Here is a 13,205-nt window from a genome sequence, read left to right on the forward strand (position 1 = left end):
TTCCCTAAAGTATGTGGTCCAAGGAGCCATGCATAGCTAAGGTTCTGTTTGAATACTTTGAAAGTTGTCATGGAGTGTTAACTTTCCCACATCATTTGGTCCGAGGACCGAGGCATAATTGAGTTATAGTTTAAACACTTGAAGAGAGATGTCATGGAGTGTTAACTTTCCCACATCATCTGGTTCGAGGACTGAGGCATGATTGAGTTATAGTTTAAACACTTGAGGAGAGATGTCATGGAGTGTTAACTTTCCCACATCATCTCGTCCGAGGACCGATGCATGATTGAGTTATAGTTTAAACACTTGAAGAGAGATGTCATGGAGTGTTAACTTTCCCACATCATCTCGTCCGAGGACCGAGGCATGATTGAGTTATAGTTTAAACACTTGAAGAGAGATGTCATGGAGTGTTAACTTTCCCACATCATCTCGTCCGAGGACCGATGCATGATTGAGTTATAGTTTAAACACTTGAAGAGAGATGTCATGGAGTGTTAACTTTCCCACATCATCTCGTCCGAGGACCGAGGCATGATACTTTGAGAGTTGTTATGGAGTGTTAACTTCTCCAAAGCAGGAGGTTCGAGGACCCGCATAGCTAAGGTTCTGTTTAACCAGTTCTAAAGATGCCAGTGTGTGTTAATTTCCCCAAAGCAGGAGGTCTGAGGACCCGACATAGCTAAGGTTTTGTTTAACCACTTCCAAAGATGTGTTAATTTTCCCAAAGCAGGAGGTCTGAGGACCCGGCATAGCTAAGATTATGTTTAACCACTTCTAAAGATGCCAGTATGTGTTAATTTCCCTAAAGCAGGAGGTCCGAGGACCCGACATAGCTAAGGTTCTGTTTAACCACTTCTAAAGATGCCAGTGTGCGTTAATTTCTCCAAAGCAGGAGGTCCGAGGACCCGGCATAGCTAAGGTTCTGTTTAACCACTTCTAAAGATGCCAGTGTGTGTTAATTTCCCCAAAGCAGGATGTCCGAGGACCCGACATAGCTAAGGTTTTGTTTAACCACTTCCAAAGATGTATTAATTTTCCCAAAGCAAGAGGTCTGAGGACCCGACATAGCTAAGGTTCTGTTTAACCACTTCTAAAGATGCTAGTGTGCGTTAATTTTTCCAAAGCAGGAGGTTCGAGGACCTGGCATAACTAAGGTTCTGTTTAACCACTTTTAAAGATGCCAGTGTGTGTTAATTTCCCTAAAGTAGGAAGTCCGAGGACCCGGCATAGCTAAGGTTTTGTTTAACCACTTCCAAAGATGTGTTACTTTCCCCAAGGTAGGAGGTCTGAGGACCCAGCATAGCTAAGGTTTTGTTTAACCACTTCAATAGATTAGAAGATATCAATATATACCTTCAAGAGCCCCTTTGAATTGCTCATGTGTTGCTGCCACTTCCTCTAATGGAGGTTCAGCGAACTCGGCCACCGGATTCGCAAGGACCTGGCACTTGACAGAGGTACGAGGCATGTACTTGATGTCAGAAGCCCCTAGAACTGTGCCCCATTCAGCAATCCTCCCCATATAATTAGCACTTCGTAGTATAGACCTGAGCGGAAGCTAAGTTAGGACAATAACTGTGTGTGCCTCATGTAGTGACTTGCTCACATAGTAAACTGGCCACCATAATGGCTTTCCCCTGGGACTCTTGCTGATGGGGGCCTTATCCTTCCATATTTAACCGTTGCACTCACTATCACACAAACTCTTCCCACAGACGGCGCCAATTGTAGGGACACGATTTTCAGACCAAACCCAAAATATAAGGGATCTTGGCCCAGTGAACCCAGTACAATAAATTTGTAGAGAGTGAGTCAAAGAACTAGGTTTTAGTGCATGGATAACAGTTAATATGGTTTTGGATGATGAGTCAACAAGAATTAAACCCGGTTTGTGCAAGAAATTTTGTCCTCGGCATAGTCCGAGGAGCTCTGTTCTAATATATATTGGATGACAATGGTTACAGGAGTTGTTAAGATTGCTACAGTGCTTTCTCTTCTCCTTTTTTCATCCCCTTTTCATGAAGGGTCTCTTCCATTATATAGTTCCTTTTGGATGATCTTAATCCTACACTTGTTGATCCTTTGAGCTACCACTTGAGTGCTTGTCCCATCAGACACTCTTTCTGGCCTTCTGTGAGTTGTGGTTGCCGAGGTAGCACTGTTCAGGGGTCTTTTTCATATAAATGCGGTCAGAAAGTTAGCTGCAGGGTATTCAATGCAGTGTAGCAGCTTTCCCTTAGATATTTTTGAGTCTTTATCCCTCTTGTATGTTCATGATGCTCGTCCCTATCATTCAAACTTCTTGGAAGGTCACTTTGATCATTAGGATCTATATCTGATCTGCGTTTAGCTTATCCGAGGAGATATTCCTCCTCGGACTCAGACTACTCACGATCTCGACTAAAGCCCCATGCTCTCGGCCGAAGCCCAAGACCCCACAATTTCTTATTATTTATTTTATTTTGATTTATAAGGAACTGAGATTTGGCGATCATTAAAATATTGTAACAAAAAGAAGATGTTATAACATTTTCATAATACATTTATTTTTAGTTGTGATTGTTCTCAGTCTCTTATTTTATTATTTTATTTTGACCTTTAAAAAATTGGCACCTCAATAATTATGAAAATATTAAAAAATTTGTTGCGTCAATGTAATTGTGTATGCACATATAATATTTAAAAGCACAAGCAAAACCAGCGTATTGTGAAAAAAAAAAGGCCAATGAACAGTACAAATTGTCAATAATTGTGAAAATATTGTAAGAATTTGTTAAATCAGTGTAACTGTACATACACATATAAATATTTAAAAGAAAAGACAAAAACAGCACAACCAAAACTGGCGTATTGTGGTTTGTGGAAAAAAAAAAAAAGCTTAATGAACAATGTTGTGAAAGTGTTACGAAAAATGTTGTAGATGTAATACTTCTTTTTTCATAATACCTTTAATTTTAGCTGTAGATAATTCTAGTATGATATTTTATTTTAACTTATAAGGAATTAACATATCAACAGTTATATATATATATATATATATATATATATATATATATATATATATATATATATATATATATATATATAAAGAGTGGATAGGATATTACCCGGGAAAAAAAGCAGAGAAAAAAGAAAAGAAAAGAAAGCAGTGGAAAAAAAGGAGAAGGAGCAACTATTCAAAACTTGGAAAAAAAAAAAAAAAGTGACTCACTAAACCAAAGCACTGTTGTAGCTACAGTGCATGCACGCATTCACGCTTTTATTATAAAGAAATGCTCCAGAAAGTTAATAATATTAATAACAAAAAAGAAGGGTGCAAGTTTAGCATTGTACATCTATAGGAGTCACATTTTACAACATTTTATCATATATGAAATGCAAAACTGAATCTGAATGCATCACTTTTCAATGCTAAATTCTCAAGCATTTGCAGCAAACACGCACCACAGAACCATGGTAGGAACATGACAGCATCACAAAAATGAACACATGGGGAGAATCCAAGCAGCAACGTGTTAAACATTCAGCAAGATAATATTCTATCATCCAAATAACGAAAACAAGGTAAATATTTCTGTAAAGTTTGATTTGGAATCATAATTTATGCACGAATGGTCAGTAATCAGTATGTTAAATTAAATGAATTCAACACGTATTTGAGCAGGCTAAGTCTAAAGTCTAAACAGTACTCAAGGTGTTAAGTTTGCCTCTTTGGATGCATCAACAACGTGAAACAGACTAATAATCCTATACTAAGAATATCATCCAAATTGATTTTTCAAGTGCGGGTTTCTTCTTGCCCTTAAAAAGGGTTTCAAGTAGAGGACCCAAAAACGAAGTACCAAGTAGAACAACTTCTTCCTTTCTAAGCTCTTAGTCAGCAGAGATATCAGTCTTTAGAAAATGTATAAACAGCAATTTTGAATGACAGTAGTTGATGAAGAAAATGATGCCATTTTGATTGAAATGATATTATGAACTGGTTAGGATGATCAAAAGTTGACTTTAGTTGGTCTACCATTTGCTAAACTGGAAAGAAAATTAGCAATTAAAGAAAACTAATTATGTACTTGAGTTAATCATACAGCCAAGGGAAAGTGATGAACAAGTCACCTCAGAAATATATATTGAGCAATGAGCAGTGTAATTTTGCTGGAAAAGGGTTTCACTTGTAAGCGGTGATTTTTCAGAGGTTTTATAACACATGTTTGAAACACAGTCAATGTTTGAAACATGTTTCTTCATACAACATATCACCAGGAAAAAGAATAAAAGAATTGGAAGCTATAGATTGGCAAGTCTTGATTAGCTCCTCTTAGATAATAAGAACCTTTCTTGTGATTGTTTCTGCTTTTCATTGAACTCTGTTGATTGAACTGGCTTTTGATTCTTCTTCTCATAGTCCTGCTTCAGTTCCTCTAAACGCTTAGATACCTAATAATTAAAGAAAAAATATGGCACGAATGAGTGGGGAAAATAAAAAGAATAATGAAAGAAAATCCAACAGAATACTACTAAGCATTTCAAGCACTTGAAAGCCTGCATGGTAAATTGTAGGATGCAAATGTGTCTTATAGTGTCTGAGTAACCTAGTCCTCAAATCTTAGGATGTGGTAATATAGATGAAATTCCACAGATCCTAAGTGTCCTTTCTTACGAATCCGGCGTATATGAAGTGTCTACATAGCTTAAGAGTGTATTAAAGTGGCACTTCAGACATTTTGCCCTGTGAATAGCGTTGAACATATCATGAAAGTACCTTTCAGGAACTTCCAGAGTAATAGGAACGTTTATTTCCTTCTTCTGCACTAGTCAGTTAAAATACAAATTACTAACATTAGCTGCATGACAATTTTGTAATCCTACCCATCTTGTCCATCTAGTTACTTCACACATTCTGGTGTTCAATATTGAAGTATTGACATATTCTCTAAGAGATTCTTCAAAGAGAAGTTACTGACGAGGAAGTGATATATGTCATGTTCTCTTTAGAAAATGATAAAGCCCTAGGTCTTGATGGTTTTGGTGCTCACTTAGAGTTTTGTTTGAGAGCAGGTATCCTTGGCCATCAAAAGTTTCTTTGTTACTGATTAGATTATTTATTTACTTATTTGGATGACAAGAAACCTCTTCAAGTCAGGGCCCCTTCATGTACCCACCCCTATCAAGTAAATCCCAAGTACACGACCCTCCCACAAGAACCATATATTGAGAAATCCCAGAACTCAGATTGGAGACCTCGTGGGGTACCATGAAGCCAGCCCATTGAGTTAACCTGTGCGGGAAACTGGTAAGCTTTTGGCAGATGCTAATGCTACTATTACCTAGATTCCCAAGGTGCAAAACCCCTCTTGAATATCAGAATTCCATCCTGTATTTTGTTGTAACACTTTGTACAAATGTATATCAAAGATTCTAGCAAATAGTTTAAAGATGTGCCTCAATGGTTTCATTAGCCCTGGCCAAACAGCTTTTATACTGGGTAGAAAGATTTCAGATAATGTCTTGCTTGCTCAAAAACTGACTAGGAATTATCATAAGGATGATCAGCTGCTTAGATGCACAGTTATATTTGATATTTTGAAGGTGTACAAATTAGTGGAATGGAGTTCCTTCAAGGTATTTGCTAATGGGTGTCCAGAAAAGCTCTTTGGATGGGTCAAGACTTGTATTTCTACTCCTCAGTACTCCATAGCTTAGAATGGAGGCTTGGTTGGGTACATTGAATGTAAGAAGGGGCTAAGACAAGGAGGTCCAATTTCTCCCTATATTTTTGTTACGGCTATGGCTATGGAGGTTTTTAGAAAGCTGATGCAGAGTGCTGTTCAGAATGGGCTTCTATCCTAAGTGCATCAAAGTAAATCTTTCACATTTGTGCTTGACAATCCAATGATTTTTATGGCAGCCAATAAGAGCAGAGTGGAGATCTGTACGCAAGTTCCTGACGAGTTTAAAGAATTTTAGGGAATGGCAGCTAATGTTGGTAAAAGTGAAGTATATTTTTCTGGTGCAACAGAGGAGGCAAAGCAGAAAATTTTAGGTGTATTGCATTTTAAGGCAAAATCTGATAAAGTATTTGATAGTTCTTATTTCAGGTTGACTTTCTTGGAAGGAGTGCAAACCTCTGTTTGATTAGATCACAAGTAGAATTCACTCTTGGTGTGCAAAATACTTTCTATTTGCCAGTAGACTCCAACTGTTTCGATCAGTGTTATTCAGTGTGAGATTCTATTGGGCAAGTTTACTAATTCTCCTAAGAAGGTATTGAGGCAGTTGAGAAAATTTTGAACACATATTTGTGGAATGGCTTGACTAAAGAGAGTGCAAGAACTAAGGTGGCTTGGGAGTCTTCCCCAAAAAAGGATGGGGGCTTGGGCTTGGGCTTGGACTAGTTCAAAATTTCAAAGTAAAACAAAGCTGCTATTTCAAGATTTATTTGGAATTTTTCTGGATGTGCTGGCTCAATTTGGGTAGGATGGACAGAAGCTTAGTTAACGAGAAGGAAATCTCCGAGTGAATACCTATTCCAGCTTATTATTGATTAGTCACGTATTCATATCTACCTCCAGTAACATACAAGTAATGGCCTTTGATGTCAAATGTTTCCTGCTGTGCTTGCATCAATTTCTAGAATTTACTACATAACAAGAGGTCTCTTGTAAGTTTTGAACATTTCACGCTTCTTACCTAAATTTGAAGACCTTTCACTTTGGCTGAGATAGATTAAGCTCAATTAAGATTTATTTCAGTTCAAGTTGCCTGAAGTTGTGACCTTATGCAAGAGGGTCAGAAAAATTGTTTAGGCATTAAGGTCATAGTGCGTCTGTGAAGAAAAAATTAATATGGCTTAAAGCAACTGGAAATAACAGATTCAATCATTACAAAACCATTCAAAGGAGGGGGAGAGAACCGTGATTGAATAGGCCATTGGTAATAACGTATCTGGATTCATTGCATCCTCAGGGAAGTTACGCAAAGCATATATGAGTTTCTCAAAAGGCAATTTTATCTGATAAACAAAACAAGAATGTTACAAAAGAGAACTTACACTATTAATTTAAATATTGAATAGACAAAAGATCCAGTGTAACTCACCAAGTCATCATGGCAATACTTCAGTAGGGCCAAACCAACCTTAAAAACAATTTTAACACCCTGCAAATGAATAAGATATATATATGTATACATATCAAGTTTTGAACCAAATATCAATGCTTTGAAGGCAAAACACATAATCTTAGCAACCACTAACCTCATAGAGAAAGACGTCCCAAATTCGAAGAGCCAAATGGAAAGGAAAAGAGTATGAGAAAACAGTTATGAACCACTGACTTGCGTACATGCTAGGATTTATCATTTCTTGGGTAAAATGCTCCCCCAGCTTTGGCAAATACTCTCTCGCCAGGTTATCAAACTGAAAAAGATACTGTTGTACCAGAGGCAGTCCTACCTATCAATATGCATATAACAACAGATTCAGAGCAATAAAATATATATTCCACTCTAATCTAAACAGTGGAGGGCTTTGGCACAATAATGCATAATAGAAAATTAAACAGCCATTAAGACTATCAAATATTTGTACAGAAGTGCTAACCTCCTTACCTTCAAGTGAGATTAGAATTCTCCCATAATTTTCAGGAACCAAAAACCAATCTCACTTCAAATTACAGAAAAATAGAATTTTCATTAGACTAAAAAGTGTGCACCTTTTTTCCCTCTCCCATTTCACCTTCCTCTGTCTACCAGTGTTTCCCATCTCTACCTAAAACTCAGCATCTACTGCTTCTCTAACAAATTCTGGGTCCTGCCCTTGCCTTTTTATGCAGGGTTCAAAACATCAACACAATGAATATGACAGAATTTCTCCAGTTGTCTCGCAGCTGGTTATCTGGGAATCATTCTTTTTCTCTGATTAAATCTAAAAGAACTTTGAAGAGAAAGAGTGGGAGGTGGGTTCTATTTTTCCCCTCCCAACTCTTTGGCTCTTATTTCTCAACCCTCTGAAGTTCTGATGGCTTCCAAAAGCACAACAGAACTCCAAGTATTCTCACACTGCCGTACTTATATATAAAAAAATTATTCTCACACTGCCATACTCTCAATTTTATTCTCTCCCCTTTTTAGGTTTAAGGTTAAATCTTCTTCATCTTAACCCTTTTTAAGGTTTACTTTTCTTTTATCCTTTTAAGATTGTTTTTTAGTATACTATCCCACACCAACAGCAATGTAGGAGAGTGGATGATGAATCTGTAGAAAGGGGTAGGGATCAGGGTTTAACCTTTAACCAAAAATAAAAGCAATAAATTATGATTCATTACACAAGAATAGTTTTCAATTAAAAAAGAATTCATAATTTTGCTGCTTTTCCCAATTTAGTTAATTGACACACCAATATCCAATTTCATCATTCCTCCTAAACTATAGTTTTCTCAGTTTACTTATATTGATTGAAATTCCCTCAGACTGACCTAGCAGTCAGCCTAAAATCTTTCTTTTAACTCTTTTCCCTGTTCTAATTTATTAGATCTGTTAGAGCTTTGTAATTTAAGAGATTGATGCACTGCTACTCAAGTATACCACCGGTGTATTTGGGTTTTCTCTTTTTCAATTAGTAAACTTTAATTACTCATCAAAAAAAAGAAAGAAAATCTTTCTTATAACATAGCTTCTTTCAGCTGCCAACCTAAGTTGAGTGCACCTCTAACAATGAGAACAAAGATGTTCTTGACATAAAAGCTTACCAGATACAATCCTTCCATTGGAGCATGGACAGCTCCTTTCAGTAATGCGACCAATAACCAGAAGGCATCCTCTTCACTCATATAAAGAAGCAATAGACCAGCTAAAAAGCCCATTCCCTGAATTTCAGTTCAATATCATTCAGTTCCATACACAGTTACACACAGTAGATAGAATAATAATGGAACATTTAAGAGTCAAACCTGAACATAACCAACTTCTCTGTCAAAAACAGAGTATGCTTTCAAAACATTGTAAAGGGACCTTTGACCTGGTCCGTGTCTCTGCCGGAAGAAAACATGTGAGGGAAATGTACGAGAAATGTCTCGTATTATATCTAGTTCTGAAGCTGATGTCTCGTATATTACTAGTTGCTGCATGAATATAAAATCCTATCAGCGTCATGCTAATAAGTGCATGTGAGGAAGAATAGCAATAAATGAAAAAATCTACAGAATGTTTAAAGAATCATCAAAAGCCAAGAAAATTGACTTTCTTCTCTCTTTTCTTCTTCTTTAGTGTATAACTTAGCCTGCATTCTAATCTACCTCATCTACTCAAGAATTAAAGGTAAATATGTTTCTTGTCATATTTTAAACAAACCAAACTATTAAAAGAGTACACCAGATATTTTCCTGTACACCCAGAGGCTCATCTCAGACATGTGATTGTATAGTAAAACAAGAATCACACAAGTTGAATTGTTAACTATTAAATTTAAACAAGAAGACACAGATTCAAACGGTAAGATTTCTTTATTTGCCGACAAAAGTTTGAGGTAAGAAACATACTAAAACCAAACAAAGCTCAAGTGTTTCTAAGATTATTAAGGGCGAAAGTCAGAGGAACAATTGTTTGGACATTGCAGAGAAACCAGATTATCTAGATGACATAATTGGCAACATTAAAATGTATCTAGCCGAAAATCAATGAAAATACATTTTTGACTAACACTTAAGTGATGTACTTATACATCTGTGTATATATGTAATGTGTATATATAATTATATGCGTGTGTGTGTGTGTACAATTTCATTTTTGATATTAAATCTGGCCTCCCAAGCAAAACTTCCTTGCTTCACCACTGTGAAGGACTATCCAGGATATATGCCTGATGATAAATAGGCACTATACAAAGTTATATATTTTTATTATATTATAGCTCAAAATAGATGATAAAATTCCTTTCATGTGTTGTCTCAAAATATTTCCTTTGTCCCATATTGTAGGTCATGTTTAAAAAATCCAACTCTTTAAGAGAAAATCATTTAATGCACTGTCTTTCAAGAAAAAAAGATATAGGTTTCTAAAACTGCTCTCTTTAATCTAAAATCAAATGAAAATGAAAAGGAGTATTGAATTTTCAAATAGGTCACAAGGTTGGAAAGTTATTAACACTATGTCTATTGAATTTTCAAAGAGAACCATCTGTTGGGACATCCCACAATGGACAAAACAAACAGATGAAATATATGAAACTTTCCAATAGTGGGACTTTTCATATTTCCATTTCCCATATTACCCTCACTCTTTTCCAAAAAGCAAACAAGGTTCTTATCATATATAGCAATACACAAATAACTTGTGGGTAAAGCCACTAAAACAAATATATTATGGATCACAGTATCGGAGAAAGGCCTTCTAGGCACTGAAGTAAAGTATGGAAATTTTGGCATATTATTCAACTCATCCACCCTAAAACTGCAGCGACTGCCACTGGCTATGGCTTTGCTTGAAAATGTCAGAAATCTATCAGTGAAAAGCAGCCTAGGTTAAGGAAAATGTAAAACCTGCCACTGAAGTTTCATCTCACAGACAAAGAGCCAGAGTGCATTTCATCATTCAAAAGTTTTATGTGAGGAAAACAAAAAATCTGCCAGGGTGAATTTCTCTATGCCATAAATCTTTCAATAATCATTCATAAACAGTAAATCAACTCATAATCTCATATTACAATATCATGCATGTTTTGTAATTAAGATAAACAAGCCCACTCCCAATTGACCCGTTGCATGAGAGAGAGAGAGAGAGAGAGAGAGAGAGAGAGAGAGCAGGCAGGGGAGAGAATTACTTTTCCCATAATCATCATGAAGAATCAAACACAGAATCATGCAATCCATGGAGATATATCAGGCAATGGCCATGGCTTGCTAAAAAAGTAAAAATAATACATTTTCACCTAACAAGAACAATAATTGTGAAGGTTATTTATCAAGACAAACTAAGGAAAAGGCATACCTCATAAACCCCGGGGTTCATCAGCAAAAGGTCCCGACTTCCAGAGATCAACTGCCAAATGAGACCCCGTAAACAATCAGGAATTCCTTTCCTTATACGCCTTTTAACAACATGTGGTTTTCTCTTGACATAATATGTCCAATCACTCCCTCCAACCCCGATCATTTTCCTCCATTTTCGAACCCTTCTTTCCTCCCTAAAAAGAAATTCAATGTCCTTGTAAGTGAACAAGACCACTGTATATCAAAGTCACACAAACTTAACTGGCTGGTCATACATAACCGTTCAGCACAAAAGCTTTTATATGATTGATAAAAGAAAAGCAAACCTCTCATATTCATAAGCTGATCTTCCTTTCATTGAATCAACATGAGAGTAACTAAGTTCTCGCTTTACAAACCCAAATCGATCCAATGGTGCTGGTGGAGGAACTGGACCTGGTTCATAGTCATCTATTCTTTTCTTTGCCATTCTATTATCTCAACAAAGCTCCTGCACCCCAAAAGGCAGACGACATAACTTTGTTTTCCCAAACATGATGACCCAGTGACCAATTTCACATCACATCCACAAGTGAAATCTGAAAGAGCTAAAAGATAAAAAGAATGATAATCTTTATAATATTAATCACCAAAGAACTGCAATTATTAAGAAGCAAACCAGACCCGTTTTCAATGAAAGAAAAAACCCTCAATTTGTAGAACCATCCAATCCGTGAAAACATCTAGTACAACTAGCTAGTAATTATAAAGGTGGCTGTTGAAAATGATCATTACAACAAAAAAAAGCAGCATTAGTTACAACTTACAAGTGTATTCCCATAGTTATAAAAATCTCGAACTAGCGTAATCAGTATAAGAACATATGTGATGACTTCTACAAGTCAATGATTGGACTGCTATTAAAAATGATAATCACAACAACAAAGATGCTAAACTACAAAACCAGGCACAAAGTGATCAGTACGCAGAACAGCTAGCTACAATTGGCAAATTATTATTTTACTGTCATTGAATCACTATGTCTAACAAGAAAAGTATTTTCCAAGAAACAATAGATACAAGGAGTAAATACAAATACCCATCAAGGAAAATGATCAGGTCATGTTAGCTACAAGGCAACGTAAAGAATATTACACATTAGAGAATCACAGTGGAACATTGTGCCTGGCTTATCCTTAACATGTACAAACACACACAAGATTTTAACAATAAGCATACTAGCTGCAATCCTTCATCCAAAAAATTGAACTAAAATAAAATAAAATGAAAAGAACAATGCAACAAACTTGCTAAATACCCATAAGATTAAACTAGAGATGAACATGATCTTTGAAAGATGAAGTTAAGAAAAGTAAAACCCACAAATCTTTTGCATAAATATCAAATGGGTCAGCTCCAAAATAAGAAATAAGCAAAAAAAAAAAAAATCAAAGACCAATATAAGAGCTGAGAAAACCAACTTGGGTTTTGGAGAATTCAAAGAACGATGGGTTTTGTTTTTTGTTGACTGTCTCTCATAAACCAAGGTGAATTCTACGCGTATGTTGCTGTGACTATTGAGTACGATGAAAATGACGAAAATGAATTTTCTTTTTCCACTCTCTCTGTTTGAGGCTATTGGCTTTTGCCAAAGCAGAGAGTGTGTTTCAAGTTTCAACGAATCTTTATATGTATGGATGTGGTTTGAGTTGGTTGTCAGGGCATCGACCTTGCAGACTGCAGAGACTGCTGAGCCCGAATTGAATGTGTAGCCGTGTAGAATCTGTAGATGGTTATTTATACCCGAGTTTAAGTACATTACATTAGCTTGTGCAATTTTTCTTTTGGTTTATTTTAGCACAACAACCAAAATTTTCTATTTTATCCAACCACTTTCTAGAATCTATACATATTCTATCTATTTTACATTTTATTAAAATATTCTTTATTTATTGGTCAAAAGAAAAAATTCTTTATTTATCAAAATAATATTACTTTCTCAAATTATCTTTTTGTACTTATAGTAGAAATATTATAAAAAATATTTACAAGTAAATAATAATATGTATATACAATTATTGTAGTAATAATGTAAATTTATACGATTTTCTTTTTGGATAAAGTGCAATATTAAAAAACGGGCTTCATATGTTGAAACTCTAAATTTATACATTTTTAAATTGGTTGATATGAGTGATTTGTTGACTTAAGTTTCAAATGTCCAAATTTAACAAGTTATTA

The 13,205-nt window shown here is 35.7% G+C and overlaps 1 protein-coding gene across 6 annotated transcripts; it reads right to left on the bottom strand.

Annotated features, from left to right (window-relative positions):
- Positions 1 to 4,098: 4,098 nt before the first annotated feature.
- On the bottom strand, positions 4,099 to 12,737 carry LOC142626298 (uncharacterized). 6 transcript variants are annotated; one of them, XR_012842489.1, is made up of 10 exons: positions 12,446 to 12,736; positions 11,312 to 11,563; positions 10,984 to 11,179; positions 8,949 to 9,119; positions 8,748 to 8,864; positions 7,256 to 7,453; positions 7,099 to 7,158; positions 6,914 to 7,012; positions 6,691 to 6,826; positions 4,304 to 4,437 (listed from the first exon to the last, which is right to left on the bottom strand). XR_012842489.1 is itself a non-coding variant. In XM_075800113.1 (9 exons), the coding sequence occupies exons 2-9, from the start codon at positions 11,452 to 11,454 to the stop codon at positions 4,309 to 4,311; spliced, it is 1,113 nt and encodes a 370-aa protein (XP_075656228.1). In that variant the 5' UTR covers positions 11,455 to 11,475; positions 12,446 to 12,736; the 3' UTR covers positions 4,099 to 4,308. The 6 variants fall into 6 exon arrangements, 5 of the variants coding, with proteins under 5 accessions (XP_075656228.1, XP_075656226.1, XP_075656227.1 ...); XM_075800113.1 differs by lacking the exon at positions 6,691 to 6,826 and having other exon boundaries at positions 4,099 to 4,437; positions 11,312 to 11,475; XM_075800111.1 differs by lacking the exon at positions 6,691 to 6,826 and having other exon boundaries at positions 4,099 to 4,437.
- Between the last annotated feature and the right edge of the window lie 468 nt (positions 12,738 to 13,205).

The sequence above is a fragment of the Castanea sativa genome, chromosome 2 (assembly GCF_040712315.1).
Source record: "Castanea sativa cultivar Marrone di Chiusa Pesio chromosome 2, ASM4071231v1".
NCBI lineage: Eukaryota > Viridiplantae > Streptophyta > Magnoliopsida > Fagales > Fagaceae > Castanea > Castanea sativa.

Excerpts from the sequence above, each read along its gene's own strand:
- LOC142626298 (XM_075800113.1), bottom strand. The coding sequence starts at position 11,454 with ATGGCAAAGAAAAGAATAGATGACTATGAACCAGGTCCAGTTCCTCCA. Across the intron at positions 8,865-8,948 it reads GAGAAGTTGGTTATGTTCAG|GGAATGGGCTTTTTAGCTGG; the intron begins GTTTGACTCTTA and ends ACTGAAATTCAG. Across the intron at positions 4,438-6,913 it reads CAATGGCCTATTCAATCACG|GTATCTAAGCGTTTAGAGGA; the intron begins GTTCTCTCCCCC and ends TTTAATTATTAG.